Genomic DNA, 17,500 nt, shown 5'->3' with positions numbered 1-17,500 from the left:
AAGTGCAGGCAACAGGCAATCAGCACCACACACCACGTTGCACTGTGAGCAGGAAGGCAGTATGCATTTTGAAAACATACTTAATGTTTTATTTTAATATTATGAGGTATGTCTTACCTTGCTTCAAAATAAGCTTATAGGCAAAATCCCACCATTGAGAATGTGGAGCCAATTATTTTATAAAGACATCATAGGTGGCCCATGAGTTTCCAGTTTGCGGACCATTTATCCTACCATTTATTTATTCTACCATTTATATATCCTACCATGTATTTATCCTACCATTTATTTATCCTACCATTAACCTATCCTACCATTTATCCTACCATTTATCCTACCATTTATATATCCTACCATTTATCCTACCATTTATTTATTCTACCATTAACCTTATCCTACCATTAATCCTACCATTATCCTACCACATATATATCCTACCATGTATTTATCCTACCATTTATTTATCCTACCATGTATTTATCCAACCATTTATATATCCTACCATTTATATATCCTACCATTAACATATCCTACCATTAATTTATCCTACCATGTATTTATCCTACCATGTATATATCCTACCATTTATATATCCTACCATTTATTTATCCTACCATTTATTTATCCTACCATTTATATATCCTACCATGTATATATCCTACCATTTATATATCATACCATTTATTTATCCTACCATTTATTTATCCTACCATTTATATATCCTACCATTTATCCTACCATTTATTTATTCTACCATTAACCTTATCCTACCATTATCCTACCATTTATATATCCTACCATGTATTTATCCAACCATTTATATATCCTACCATTTATATATCCTACCATTAACATATCCTACCATTAATTTATCCTACCATGTATTTATCCTACCATGTATATATCCTACCATTTATATATCCTACCATTTATTTATCCTACCATTTATTTATCCTACCATTTATATATCATACCATGTATATATCCTACCATTTATATATCATACCATTTATTTATCCTACCATTTATTTATCCTACCATTTATTTATCCTACCATTTATTTATCCTACCATTTATATATCCTACCATGTATATATCCTACCATTTATATATCATACCATTTATTTATCCTACCATTTATTTATCCTACCATTTATTTATCCTACCATTTATTTATCCTACCATTTATTTATCCTACCATTTATTTATCCTACCATTTATATATCCTACCATTTATTTATCCTACCATTTATATATCCTACCATTTATTTATCCTACCATTTATTTATCCTACCATTTATATATCCTACCATTTATATATCCTACCATGTATATATCCTACCATTTATATATCATACCATTTATTTATCCTACCATTTATATATCCTACCATTTATATATCCTACCATGTATTTATCCAACCATTTATATATCCTACCATTTATATATCCTACCATTAACATATCCTACCATTAATTTATCCTACCATGTATTTATCCTACCATGTATATATCCTACCATTTATATATCCTACCATTTATTTATCATACCATTTATTTATCCTACCATTTATATATCCTACCATTTATTTATCCTACCATTTATATATCCTACCATTTATCCTACCATTTATTTATCCTACCATTTATATATCCTACCATTTATTTATCCTAGGTACTTATTCAGCAGGTACTTATTCAGCAGGTACTTACTTATTCAGCAGGTACGCTCAAGTGACCACATTGACTCCAAACAAGAGACAATGAAAACATTTACAAATCTTCTGAATGATGGTTATGAAATAAACTCCCCCAAAAAAATGTGTTTCTCCCAAGTGTAGCAGGTTGTGAACTCTGTAAACAATGCATCCACTCCAGATACAGGAAGTAACATAAACTAATGTAACCAAATGACAGGGATCATCTACTGGTGACACTTATATAATTGAGAACTGATCAAAATGAAACAATGAAACAATGAAACAATGAATGACAGAACTGGTGGAAGACAGCAGAGCCCTTCTGGAGCGAGACACTGGCCTATATGATCTCCACACAGCCCTCCCCTTCTTCTTGTCTCAACATTTTAAATTATACTCAAGCTAACAGTATTATCTTCACACATATTTGACATGTTTTTAACTGACAGCCGCATCTCAATAATCAGCTAGGACTGTTGCCATGCGCGCTGGCCAAACTGTGGGCTTTACCCAACAGGCATAGGCCTACGAGCTGTGTGATTTGAAAAAATTCACAGCTTTAAAAATTTTTTTTCAACTGTTTTATTTTAAATTTAAATAAGCTAATGATCCTCGATTCCTCTGTGGCTAAGTCAGGCTATTTATGTATATTTCCATTTACTTCCCTATTAGACCCACCACTATGTCATCTCTCTCCTATTCTATTGGATCCACCATTATGTCATCTCTCTCCTGTTCTATTAGACCCACTGTTACCATTATGTCATCTCTCTCCTGTTCTATTAGACCCACTGTTACCTCCTTTGTCCCACCCCCCACACATGCGGTGACCTCACCCATTACAACCAGCATGTCCAGAGATACAACCTCTCTCATCATCACCCAGTGCCTGGGCTTACCTCCGCTGTACCCGCACCCCACCATACCCCTGTCTGCGCATTATGCCCTGAATATATTCTACCATGCCCAGAAACCTGCTCCTCTTATCCTCTGCCCCCAACGCTCTAGGCGACCAGTTTTGATAGCCTTTAGCCGCACCCTCATACTACTCCTTCTCTGTTCCTGTGATGTGGAGGTAAACCCAGGCCCTGCATGCCCCCAGGTACCCTCATTTGTTGACTTCTGTGATCGAAAAAGTCTTGGTTTTATGCATGTCAACATCAGAAGCCCCTCCCTAAGTTTGTTTTACTCACTGCTTTAGCACACTCTGCTAACCCTGATGTCCTTGCCGTGTCTGAATCCTGGCTCAGGAAGGCCACCAAAATTCAGAGATTTCCATACCCAACTATAACATCTTCCCTGTCAAGATAGAACTGCCAAAGGGGGGCGGAGTCCAGTCTACTGCAGAGATAGCCTGCAAAGTAATGTCATACTTTCCAGGTCCATACCCAAACAGTTTGAACTACTAATTTTGGAAATTACTATCTCCAGAAACAAGTCTATCACTGTTGCCGCCTGCTACCGACCCCACTATGTCAGCTCCCAGCTGCGCCCACTGGGACACCATTTGTGAATTGATCGCCCTCATCTAGCTTCAGAGTTTGTTCTGTTAGGTGACCTAAACTGGGATATGCTTAACACCCCGGCAGTCCTACAATCTAAGCTAGATGCCCTCAATCTCACTCAAATCATCAAGGAACCCACCAGGTACAACCCTAACTCTGTAAACAAGGGCACCCTCATAGACGTCATCCTGACCAACTGGCCCTCCAAATATACCTCCGCTGTCTTCAACCAGGATCTCAGCGATCACTGCCTCATCGCCTGTATCCTCCACGGAGCCGCAGTCAAACGACCACCCTCATCACTGTCAAACGCTCCCTAAAACACTTCTGTGAGCAGGCCTTTCTAATCGACCTGGCCCGTGTATCCTGGAAGGACATTGACCTCATCCCGTCAGTTGAGGATGCCTGGTCATTCTTTAAAAGTAACTTCCTCACCATTTTAGATAAGCATGCTCCGTTCAAAAATGCAGAACCAAGAACAGATACAGCCCTTGGTTCACTCCAGACCTGACTGCCCTCGACCAGCACAAAAACATCCTGTGGCGGACTGCAATAGCATCGAATAGCCCCCGTGATATGCAACTGTTCAGGGAAGTCAGGAACCAATACACGCAGTCAGTCAGGAAAGCTAAGGCCAGCTTCTTCAGGCAGAAGTTTGCATCCTGTAACTCCAACTCCAAAAGTTCTGGGACACTGTGAAGTCCATGGAGAACAAGAGCACCTCCTCACAGCTGCCCACTGCACTGAGGCTAGGAAACACGGTCTCCACCGATAAATCCATGATTATCGAAAACTTCAATAAGCAATTCTCAAAGGCTGGCCATGCCTTCCGCCTGGCTACTCCAACCTCGGCCAACAGCTCCGCCCCCCGTAGTTCCTCACCCAAGCCTCTCCAGGTTCTCCTTTACCCAAATCCAGATAGCAGATGTTCTGAAAGAGCTGCAAAACCTGGACCCGTACAAAATCAGCTGGGCTTGATAATCTGGACCCGCTATTTCTGAAACTATCTGCCGCCATTGTCGCAACCCCTATTACCAGCCTGTTCAACCTCTCTTTCATATCGTCTGAGATCCCCAAGGATTGGAAAGCTGCCGCAGTCATCCCCTCTTCAAAGGGGAGACACCCTGGACCCAAACTGCTATAGACCTATATCCATCCTGCCCTGCCTATCTAAGGTCTTTGAAAGCCAAGTCAACAAACAGGTCACTGACCATCTCGAATCCCACCGTACCTTCTCCGCTGTGCAATCTGGTTTCCGAGCCGGTCACGGGTGCACCTCAGCCACACTCAAGGTACTAAATGATATCATAACCGCCATCGATAAAAGACAGTACTGTGCAGCCGTCTTCATCGACCTCGCCAAGGCTTTCGACTCTGTCAATCACCAAATTCTTATCGGCAGACTCAACAGCCTGGTTTTTCGGATGACTGCCTTGCCTGGTTCACCAATTACTTTGCAGACAGAGTTCAGTGTGTCAAATCGGAGGGCATGCTGTCCGGTCCTCTGGCTGTCTCTATGGGGGTGCCACAGGGTTCAATTCTCGGGCCGACTCTTTCTCTGTATATATCAATGATGTTGCTCTTGCTGCGGGCGATTCCCTGATCCACCTCTACGCAGACGACACCATTCTATATACTTTCGGCCCGTCATTGGACACTGTGCTATCCAACCTCCAAACGAGCTTCAATGCCATACAGCACTCCTTCCGTGGCCTCCAACTGCTCCTAAACGCAGTAAAACCAAATGCATGCTTTTCAACCGATCGCTGCCTGCACCCGCATGCCCGACTAGCATCACCACCCTGGATGGTTCCAACCTTGAATATGTGGACATCTATAAGTACCTAGGTGTCTGGCTAGACTGCAAACTCTCCTTCCAGACTCACATCAAACATCTCCAATCAAAAATCAAATCCAGAGTCGGCTTTCTATTCCGCAACAAAGCCTCCTTCACTCACGCTGCCAAGCTTACCCTAGTAAAACTGACTATCCTACCGATCCTCGACTTCATGTCATCTACAAAATGGCTTCCAACACTCTACTCAGCAAACTGGATGCAGTCTATCACAGTGCCATCCGTTTTGTCACTAAAGCACCTTATACCACCCACCACTGCGACTTGTATGCTCTAGTCGGCTGGCCCTCACTACATATTCGTCGCCAGACCCACTGGCTCAGGTCATCTACAAGTCCATGCTAGGTAAAGCTCCGCCTTATCTCAGTTCACTGGTCACGATGGCAACACCCATCCGTAGCACGCTCCAGCAGGTGTATCTCACTGATCATCCCTAAAGCCAACACCTCATTTGGCCGCCTTTCGTTCCAGTACTCTGCTGCCTGTGACTGGAACGAATTGCAAAATCGCTGAAGTTGGAGACTTTTATCTCCCTCACCAACTTCAAACATCAGCTATCCGAGCAGCTAACCGATCGCTGCAGCTGTACATAGTCTATTGGTAAATAGCTCACCCTTTTCACCTACCTCATTCCCATACTGTTTTTATACTGTTTTTATTTATTTACTTTTCTGCTCTTTTGCACACCAATATCTCTACCTGTACATGCCCATCTGATCATTTATCACCAGTGTTAATCTGCAAAATTGTATTATTCGCCTACCTCCTCATGCCTTTTGCACACATTGTATATAGACTGCCCATTTTTTTCTACTGTGTTATTGACTTGCTAAATTGTTTACTCCATGTGTAACTCTGTGTTGTCTGTTCACACTGCTATGCTTTATCTTGGCCAGGTCGCAGTTGCAAATGAGAACTTGTTCTCAACTAGCCTACCTGGTTAAATAAAGGTGAAATAAAAAAAAATAAAACTATGTCATCTCTCTCCTGTTCTATTAGACCCACCACTATGTCATCTCTCTCCTGTTCTATTAGATCCACCACTATGTCATCTCTCTCCTGTTCTATTGGATCCACCACTATGTCATCTCTCTCCTGTTCTATTGGATCCACCACTATGTCATCTCTCTCCTGTTCTATTGGATCCACCACTATGTCATCTCTCTCCTGTTCTATTAGACCACCACTATGTCATCTCTCTCCTGTTCTATTAGACCACCACTATGCCATCTCTCTCCTGTTCTATTAGACCCACCACTATGTCATCTCTCTCCTGTTCTATTAGACCCACCACTATGTCATCTCTCTCCTGTTCTATTAGACCCACCACTATGTCATCTCTCTCCTGTTCTATTGGATCCAACACTATGTCATCTCTCTCCTGTTCTATTGGATCCACCACTATGTCATCTCTCTCCTGTTCTATTAGACCCACCACTATGTCATCTCTCTCCTGTTCTATTAGACCCACCACTATGTCATCTCTCTCCTGTTCTATTGGATCCACCACTATGTCATCTCTCTCCTGTTCTATTGGATCCACCACTATGTCATCTCTCTCCTGTTCTATTAGACACACCACTATGTCATCTCTCTCCTGTTCTATTAGACCCACCACTATGTCATCTCTCTCCAGTTCTATTAGACCCATCACTATGTCATCTCTCTCCTGTTCTATTAGACCACCACTATGTCATCTCTCTCCTGTTCTATTAGACCACCACCATGTCATCTCTCTCCTGTTCTATTAGACCCACCACTATGTCATCTCTCTCCTGTTCTATTGGATCCACCACTATGTCATCTCTCTCCTGTTCTATTGGATCCACCACTATGTCATCTCTCTCCTGTTCTATTGGATCCAACACTATGTCATCTCTCTCCTGTTCTATTGGATCCACCACTATGCCATCTCTCTCCTGTTCTATTGGACCCACCACTATGTCATCTCTCTCCTGTTCTATTGGACCCACCACTATGTCATCTCTCTCCAGTTCTATTAGACCCATCACTACGTCATCTCTCTCCTGTTCTATTAGACCCACCACTACGTCATCTCTCTCCTGTTCTATTAGACCACCACTACGTCATCTCTCTCCTGTTCTATTGGATCCAACACTATGTCATCTCTCTCCTGTTCTATTAGACCCACCACTATGTCATCTCTCTCCTATTCTATTGGATCCACCACTATGTCATCTCTCTCCTGTTCTATTGGACTCACCACTATGTCATCTCTCTCCTGTTCTATTAGACCCACCACTATGTCATCTCTCTCCTGTTCTATTAGACCCACCACTATGTCATCTCTCTCCTGTTCTATTAGATCCACCACTATGTCATCTCTCTCCTGTTCTATTGGATCCACCACTATGTCATCTCTCTCCTGTTCTATTGGATCCACCACTATGTCATCTCTCTCCTGTTCTATTGGATCCACCACTATGTCATCTCTCTCCTGTTCTATTAGACCACCACTATGTCATCTCTCTCCTGTTCTATTAGACCACCACTATGCCATCTCTCTCCTGTTCTATTAGACCCACCACTATGTCATCTCTCTCCTGTTCTATTAGACCCACCACTATGTCATCTCTCTCCTGTTCTATTAGACCCACCACTATGTCATCTCTCTCCTGTTCTATTGGATCCAACACTATGTCATCTCTCTCCTGTTCTATTGGATCCACCACTATGTCATCTCTCTCCTGTTCTATTAGACCCACCACTATGTCATCTCTCTCCTGTTCTATTAGACCCACCACTATGTCATCTCTCTCCTGTTCTATTGGATCCACCACTATGTCATCTCTCTCTTGTTCTATTGGATCCACCACTATGTCATCTCTCTCCTGTTCTATTAGACACACCACTATGTCATCTCTCTCCTGTTATATTAGACCCACCACTATGTCATCTCTCTCCAGTTCTATTAGACCCATCACTATGTCATCTCTCTCCTGTTCTATTAGACCACCACTATGTCATCTCTCTCCTGTTCTATTAGACCACCACTATGTCATCTCTCTCCTGTTCTATTAGACCCACCACTATGTCATCTCTCTCCTGTTCTATTGGATCCACCACTATGTCATCTCTCTCCTGTTCTATTGGATCCACCACTATGTCATCTCTCTCCTGTTCTATTGGATCCAACACTATGTCATCTCTCTCCTGTTCTATTGGATCCACCACTATGCCATCTCTCTCCTGTTCTATTGGACCCACCACTATGTCATCTCTCTCCTGTTCTATTGGATCCACCACTATGTCATCTCTCTCCAGTTCTATTAGACCCATCACTACGTCATCTCTCTCCTGTTCTATTAGACCCACCACTACGTCATCTCTCTCCTGTTCTATTAGACCACCACTACGTCATCTCTCTCCTGTTCTATTGGATCCAACACTATGTCATCTCTCTCCTGTTCTATTAGACCCACCACTATGTCATCTCTCTCCTGTTCTATTGGATCCAACACTATGTCATCTCTCTCCTGTTCTATTGGATCCACCACTATGTCATCTCTCTCCTGTTCTATTAGACCCACCACTATGTCATCTCTCTCCTGTTCTATTAGACCCACCACTATGTCATCTCTCTCCTGTTCTATTGGATCCACCACTATGTCATCTCTCTCCTGTTCTATTGGACCCACCACTATGTCATCTCTCTCCTGTTATATTAGACACACCACTATGTCATCTCTCTCCTGTTCTATTAGACCCACCACTATGTCATCTCTCTCCAGTTCTATTAGACCCATCACTATGTCATCTCTCTCCTGTTCTATTAGACCACCACTATGTCATCTCTCTCCTGTTCTATTAGACCCACCACTATGTCATCTCTCTCCTGTTCTATTAGACCCACCACTATGTCATCTCTCTCCTGTTCTATTAGACCCACCACTATGTCATCTCTCTCCTGTTCTATTAGACCACCACTATGTCATCTCTCTCCTGTTCTATTAGACATTACATACATTTACATTTAAGTCATCTCTCTCCTGTTCTATTAGACCCACCACTATGTCATCTCTCTCCTGTTCTATTAGACCCACCACTTGCATCTAAATCTCCTGTTCTATTGAGAAGATTACACCACTATGTCATCTCTATCCTGTTCTATTAGAAGACTGGGGTCATCTGTCTCCTGTTCTGATTGACCCACCACTATGTCCTCTCTCCTGTTCTATTAGATCCACCACTTGTCATCTCTCTCCTGTTCTATTGGACCACCACTACTGTCATCTCTCTCCTGTTCTATTAGAGCACCACTATGGATCATCTCTCTCCTGTTCTATTAGACCTGACCACCTGGAGGTCATCTCTCTCACAGTTCTATTAGACCACCACTTGTCATCTCTCTCCTGTTCTATTAGACCCACCACTATGTCATCTCTCTCCTGTTCTATTGAACCACCACTATGTCATCTCTCTCCTGTTCTATTGGCACAGGCAGGGAGCCCACCACTATGTCATCAGTCTCTCCTGTTCCTATTAGACCTGCACTATGTCATCTCTTCCTGTTCTGAGGCAGGGTCATCTCTCTCGGATGTTCTATTAGAACCACCACTATGTCATCTCTCTCCTGTTCTATTGAGAACGCCACTATGTCCAGGATCTCTCCTGTTCTATTGGGAGGAGGACACACAATGTCATCTCTCAACCTGTTCTATTATGAACCAGTCCTTCATCTCTCTCCTGTTCTATTAGAGCCACTATGTCATCTCTGCTGAGGTTCAGCTATGGTGATCCGTCTCTCCTGTTCTATTAGACCCACCACTATGTCATCTCTCTCCTGTTCTATTAGACCACCACTATGTCATCTCTCTCCTGTTCTATTAGGAGAGACCACTAGGTCATCTCTCTCCTGTTCTATTAGACCACCACTATGTCATCTCCTCTCCTGTTCTATTGGACCACCAGTGGTCATCTCTCTCCTGTTCTATTAGACCCACCACTATGTCATCTCTCTCAGGTGTTCTATTAGACCCACCAGATGTCATCTCTCTCCTGTTCTATTAGACCCAGGACTATGTCATCTCTCTCCTGTTCTATTAGAGCAGAGGAGAGATCTCTCTCCTGTTCTAGTTACTTTAGCAGTCATCTCTCTCCTGTTCAGAGAAGAGCAGACCCACCACTATGTCATCTCTCTCCTGTTCTATTTGGATCCACCACTAGGTCATTCTCTCCTGTTCTATTAGAGCCACCACTATGTCATCTCTCTCCTGTTCTATTAGACCCACCACTAAGGGATCTCTCTCCTGTTCTATTAGGGATCCCACCACTATTTCATCAGACCACTATGTCATCTCTCCTGTTCTATTAGACCCACCACTATGTCATCTCTCTCCTGTTCTATTAGACCCACCACTATGTCAGAAGGTCTCCTGTTCTATTAGACCACCACTATGTCATCTCTCTCAGGTTCTATTAGACCCACCACTATGTCATCTCTCTCCTGTTCTATTAGAAAGACCACTATGTCATCTCTCTCCTGTTCTGACTTAGACAAACCACTATGTCATCTCTCTCCTTTCAAATGGTAGACCCACCACTATGTCATCTGCAGAGAGGTTCTATTAGAGGGACCAGAATCTCTCCTGTGGCAAAGAGCTCTCCTAGTTCTATTAGACCCAGACTATGTCATCTCTAGAATGTTCTATTAGAGCCACCACTATGTCAAAATGTAGAGAGTTCTATTAAAGGATGCCACCACTATGGAGGTATCTCTCTCCTGTTCTATTAGACCCACCACTATGTCATCTCTCTCCTGTTCTATTAGACCCACCACTATGTCATCTCTCCCGGTTCTATTAGACCACCACTAGGATAGGGGACATCTCTCTCCTGTTCTAAGGGAGGAGAGGAGGGTTGAGAGGCACCACTAGGTCATCTCTTCCTGTTCTATTAGAAGAGACCACTAGGATGGAAGAGGAGAGAGAAGCTGTTCTATTAGACCACCACTATAGGTCAGTCTCTCCTGTTCTATTAGACCACCACTATGTCATCTCTCTCCTGTTCTATTAGAAGAACAGCATCTAGTAAAGATGAGGTCACTAGCGTCTCCTGCCTTTCTATTAGACCCACCACTATGTCATCTCTCTCCTGTTCTATTAGACCCACCACTAATGTCATCTCTCTCCTGTTCTATTAGACCCACCACTATGTCATCTCTCTCCTGTTCTATTAGATCCACCACTGATGTCATCTCTCTCCTGTTCTATTGATACCACTATGTCATCCACCACTATGTCATCTCTCAGCATGTTCTATTGGATCCACCACTATGTCATCTCTCTCCTGTTCTATTAGACCCACCACTATGTCATCTCTCTCCTGTTCTATTAGACCACCACTATGTCATCTCTCTCCTGTTCTAGACCAACAGACCCACCACTATGTCATCTCTCTCCTGTTCTATTAGACCCACCACTATGTCATCTCTCTCCTGTTCTATTAGACCCACCACTATGTCATCTCTGCCTTGTTCTATTAGACCCACCACAGTCATCTCTCTCATGACCTGGTAGACCACCACTATGTCATCTCTCTCCTGTTCTATTAGACCACCACTATGTTATCTCTCTCCTGTTCTATTAGACCCACCACTATGTCATCTCTCTCCTGTTCTATTAGACCCACCACTATGTCATCTCTCTCCTGTTCTATTAGACCCACCACTATGTCATCTCTCTCCTGTTCTATTAGACCACCACTATGTCATCTCTCTCCTGTTCTATTAGACCCACCACTATGTCATCTCTCTCCTGTTCTATTAGACCACCACTATGTCATCTCTCTCCTGTTCTATTAGACCCTCCACTATGTCATCTCTCTCCTGTTCTATTAGACCCACCACTATGTCATCTCTCTCCTGTTCTATTAGACCCACCACTATATCATCTCTCCCTGTTCTATTAGACCACCACTATGTCATCTAATCTCCTGTTCTATTAGACCCACCACTATGTAATCTAATCCTGTTCTATTAGAACCCACCACTATGTCATCTCTCTCCTGTTCTATTAGAACCCACCACTATGTCATCTCTCTCCTGTTCTATTAGAACCACTATGTCATCTCTCTCCTGTTCTATTGGAACCCCACTATGTCATCTCTAATCCTGTTCTATTGGAACCACATGCTATGTCATCTCTCTCCTGTTCTATTGGATCCACCACTATGTCATCTCTCTCCTGTTCTATTAGACCACCACTATGTCATCTCTAATCCTGTTCTATTAGACCACCACTATGTCATCTCTCTCCTGTTCTATTAGAACCCACCACTATGTCATCTCTAATCCTGTTCTATTAGACCCACCACTATGTCATCTCTCTCCTGTTCTATTAGACCCACCACTATGTCATCTGATAATCCTGTTCTATTAGACCACCACTATGTCATCTCTCTGATGTTCTATTAGACCCACCACTATGTCATCTCTCCCTGTTCTATTAGACCACCACTATGTCATCTTATCCTGTTCTATTAGACCCACCACTATTACCATCTCTCTCCTGTTCTATTAGACCCACCACTATGTCATCTAATCCTGTTCTAGCCACCACTATGTCATCTCTCTCCTGTTCTATTAGACCACCACTATGTCATCTCTCTCCTGTTCTATTGGATCCACCACTACGACATCTCTCTCCTGTTCTATTAGACCACCACTATGTCATCTCTCTCCTGTTCTATTGGATCCACCACTACGTCATCTCTCTCCTGTTCTATTAGACCCACCACTATGTCATCTCTCTCCTGTTCTATTGGATCCACCACTATGTCATCTCTCTCCTCTTCTATTGGATCCACCACTATGTCATCTTCTCCTGTTCTATTGGATCCACCACTATGTCATCTCTCTCCTGTTCTATTGGATCCACCACTATTATGTCAGTAATAGTATGTCAGTAATAGTATATCAGTAATAGTATATCAGTAATAGTATATCAGTAATGTCAGTATGTCAGTAATAGTATATCAGTATGTCAGTAATAGTATGTCAGTAATAGTATATCAGTATATCAGTAATAGTATATCAGTAATAGTATATCAGTAATAGTATATCAGTAATAGTATATCAGTAATAGTATGTCAGTATATCAGTAATAGTATGTCAGTAATAGTATATCAGTAATAGTATGTCAGTAATAGTATGTCAGTATATCAGTATGTCAGTAATAGTATATCAGTATATCAGTAATAGTATATCAGTAATAGTATGTCAGTAATAGTATGTCAGTATATCAGTATGTCAGTAATAGTATATCAGTAATAGTATATCAGTAATAGTATGTCAGTAATAGTATATCAGTATGTCAGTAATAGTATGTCAGTAATAGTATGTCAGTAATAGTATATCAGTAATAGTATATCAGTAATAGTATATCAGTAATAGTATATCAGTAATAGTATGTCAGTATGTCAGTATGTCAGTAATAGTATATCAGTAATAGTATATCAGTAATAGTATGTCAGTAATAGTATATCAGTAATAGTATGTCAGTAATAGTATGTCAGTAATAGTATATCAGTAATAGTATGTCAGTAATAGTATATCAGTAATAGTATGTCAGTAATAGTATATCAGTAATAGTATGTCAGTAATAGTATATCAGTAATAGTATATCAGTAATAGTATGTCAGTAATAGTATATCAGTAATAGTATGTCAGTAATAGTATATCAGTAATAGTATGTCAGTAATAGTATATCAGTAATAGTATGTCAGTAATAGTATGTCAGTAATAGTATATCAGTAATAGTATGTCAGTAATAGTATATCAGTAATAGTATGTCAGTAATAGTATATCAGTAATAGTATGTCAGTAATAGTATATCAGTAATAGTATATCAGTAATAGTATGTCAGTAATAGTATATCAGTAATAGTATATCAGTAATAGTATGTCAGTATGTCAGTAATAGTATATCAGTAATAGTATATCAGTAATAGTATATCAGTAATAGTATATCAGTAATAGTATATCAGTAATAGTATGTCAGTAATAGTATATCAGTATATCAGTAATAGTATATCAGTAATAGTATATCAGTAATAGTATATCAGTAATAGTATGTCAGTATGTCAGTATGTCAGTAATAGTATATCAGTAATAGTATATCAGTAATAGTATATCAGTAATAGTATATCAGTAATAGTATATCAGTAATAGTATGTCAGTAATAGTATGTCAGTAATAGTATGTCAGTATATCAGTATGTCAGTAATAGTATATCAGTATATCAGTAATAGTATATCAGTAATAGTATGTCAGTAATAGTATGTCAGTATATCAGTATGTCAGTAATAGTATATCAGTAATAGTATATCAGTAATATTATTATTATTATTATTATATATTAGTATGTCAGTAATAGTATATCAGTATGTCAGTAATAGTATGTCAGTAATAGTATGTCAGTATATCAGTATGTCAGTAATAGTATGTCAGTAATAGTATGTCAGTATATCAGTAATAGTATATCAGTAATAGTATGTCAGTAATAGTATGTCAGTAATAGTATATCAGTAATAGTATGTCAGTAATAGTATGTCAGTAATAGTATGTCAGTAATAGTATGTCAGTATATCAGTATGTCAGTAATAGTATGTCAGTAATAGTATATCAGTAATAGTATATCAGTAATAGTATGTCAGTAATAGTATATCAGTAATAGTATGTCAGTAATAGTATATCAGTAATAGTATATCAGTAATAGTATATCAGTAATAGTATATCAGTAATAGTATGTCAGTAATAGTATATCAGTAATAGTATATCAGTAATAGTATATCAGTATGTCAGTATGTCAGTAATAGTATATCAGTATGTCAGTAATAGTATGTCAGTAATAGTACATCAGTATATCAGTAATAGTATATCAGTAATAGTATGTCAGTAATAGTATGTCAGTAATAGTATATTAGTAATAGTATATCAGTATATCAGTAATAGTATGTCAGTAATAGTATATCAGTAATAGTATATCAGTAATAGTATATCAGTATGTCAGTATGTCAGTAATAGTATATCAGTAATAGTATGTCAGTAATAGTATATCAGTAATAGTATATCAGTATATCAGTAATAGTATGTCAGTAATAGTATGTCAGTATGTCAGGAATAGTATGTCAGTAATAGTGTATCAGTATATCAGTAATAGTATGTCAGTAATAGTATGTCAGTATGTCAGTAATAGTATGTCAGTAATAGTATGTCAGTAATAGTATATCAGTATATCAGTAATAGTATGTCAGTAATAGTATATCAGTAATAGTATGTCAGTAATAGTATATCAGTAATAGTATGTCAGTAATAGTATGTCAGTAATAGTATGTAAGTAGTAGTATGTCAGTAATAGTATGTCAGTAATAGTATATCAGTAATAGTATGTCAGTAATAGTACATCAGTAATAGTATATCAGTATGTCAGTAATAGTATGTCAGTAATAGTATATCAGTAATAGTATATCAGTAATAGTATATCAGTAATAGTATATCAGTAATAGTATATCAGTATGTCAGTAATAGTATATCAGCAATAGTATGTCAGTAATAGTATGTCAGTAATAGTATATCAGTAATAGTATGTCAGTAATAGTATATCAGTAATAGTATATCAGTAATAGTATGTCAGTAATAGTATATCAGTAATAGTATATCAGTAATAGTATGTCAGTAATAGTATATCAGTAATAGTATATCAGTAATGTATGTCAGTAATAGTATATCAGTAATGTATATCAGTAATAGTATATCAGTAATAGTATATTAGTAATAGTATATCAGTAATAGTATATCAGTAATGTATGTCAGTACGTGGAAAGGCAAAATTGTTTTGTACTGTTTCAGAGCTAGTGTACAGTACTGTAGGAGAGAGAGAGAGAGAGAGAGAGCCAGAGAGAGCTGAAGGACATGGGCACAGAGGGGAAGGCCAAGCTTCATCCCCATGCCAACGACAGTGCAAGTTCTATCTCCATGCCAACGACAGGCCGAGTTCTGTCCCCGTGCCAACAACACATGACAGGAAACAGGATTGAGGAAGGTGGATGTTCAGAATTCCAAAGTAAATGTGAAGCTGTATTTACTCAGAGCCCATTTGAAGAGTAACTCACAAAATGTTTCATCCTCAAATTATATATTCATTATTATAAACTGGGTAGTTCGAGCCCTGAGTGCTGATTGGCTGACAGCCATGGTATATCAGACCGAATACCACGCGTATGACAAAACATTCATTTTTACTGCTCTACAACAGAGTTACACATGGAATAAACAAACATACAGTCAATAATACAGTATAAAAAGTCTATATACAGTATATGCAAATGAGGTAAGATAAGGGAGGTAAGGCAATAAATAGGCCATGGTGGTGATGTAATTATAATATAGCAATTAAACACTGGAATGGTAGATGTGTAGTATATATATATATATATATATATATATATGGACAATATACCATGGCTAAGGTGTTTGTCCAGGCACTCCCGCGTTGCGTTGTGCATAAGAACAGCCCTTAGCCGTGGTATATTGGCCATATACCACACCTCCCCGGGCCTTATTGCTTAATCTATTTACCTGATGACACCCGTGTAGGTTGGAGTCTCTTCCATAGGAGTAGGATCCTCTCTCCGTTTTACCTGAGTGGAGAGGAGACAGAAAGAGGATGAACACTCCTTTTCCTCATCAATACGACGGAAAATCTAAACTTTAAAACTTTAAATTCTGCATTTAGAGAAAACAAACATTATAAAAGCAGTATGAAACACTGTTCTGGTGGTCATCACAACCCAACAGGAAACACAGAGACGACCCCGACAGCGTTTACGAGCGACGTGACGTGATTCTCTAGCTCTGCTGTGTATATAACGTAGACAACGTGCTATCGTGCTTCAGCATTACATTTCCAGGCAGCACTATACCACCAAAACAGACATCTGCAATGCTACAGAAACTCTCTCACAAACACACACACGCACACACACACAGGCACATAAACACACACACGCACATAAACACACAGGCACATAAACACACACACACACACACACACACACACACACACACACACACACACACACACACACACACACACACACACACACACACACACACACACAGTGCACTATGTGCTGTAAGATTTGGGTTCTCACATTTACATCTTAAGACGTTTGTACAATGTATGAAATAAAGTATAAAGTATCGATACTGAACTAAAATATAAACACATGTAAAGTATTGGTCCCATGTTTCATGAGCTGAAATAAAAGATCCCAGAAATGTTCCGTACGCACAAAAAAAGCTTATTTCACTCAAATGGTGTGAACAAATGTGTTTATATCCATGTTAGTGAGCATTTCTCCTTTTCCAAGATAATCCATCCACCTGACAGGTGTGACATATCAAGAAGCTGATTAAACA

At 39.8% G+C, this 17,500-nt stretch overlaps 1 protein-coding gene across 2 annotated transcripts in view; it reads right to left on the bottom strand.

The window, feature by feature from the left end:
- Positions 1-17,500, bottom strand: part of LOC118381633 (transcription factor 4-like) — a 539,774-nt gene that overhangs the window by 226,301 nt on the left and 295,973 nt on the right. For both annotated transcript variants that reach the window (XM_052458604.1, XM_052458603.1), the window contains one exon: positions 16,658-16,719. In XM_052458604.1, the coding sequence (XP_052314564.1) occupies positions 16,658-16,719 (62 nt within the window). The remainder of the gene's footprint in view (positions 1-16,657; positions 16,720-17,500) is intronic.

Source organism: Oncorhynchus keta, chromosome 12 (genome assembly GCF_023373465.1).
Source record: "Oncorhynchus keta strain PuntledgeMale-10-30-2019 chromosome 12, Oket_V2, whole genome shotgun sequence".
In the NCBI taxonomy this organism is placed as follows: Eukaryota; Metazoa; Chordata; class Actinopteri; order Salmoniformes; family Salmonidae; genus Oncorhynchus; species Oncorhynchus keta.
The sequence above is the reverse complement of the archived record's forward strand: the minus strand, read 5'-3'. Positions and strand labels throughout refer to the sequence as shown.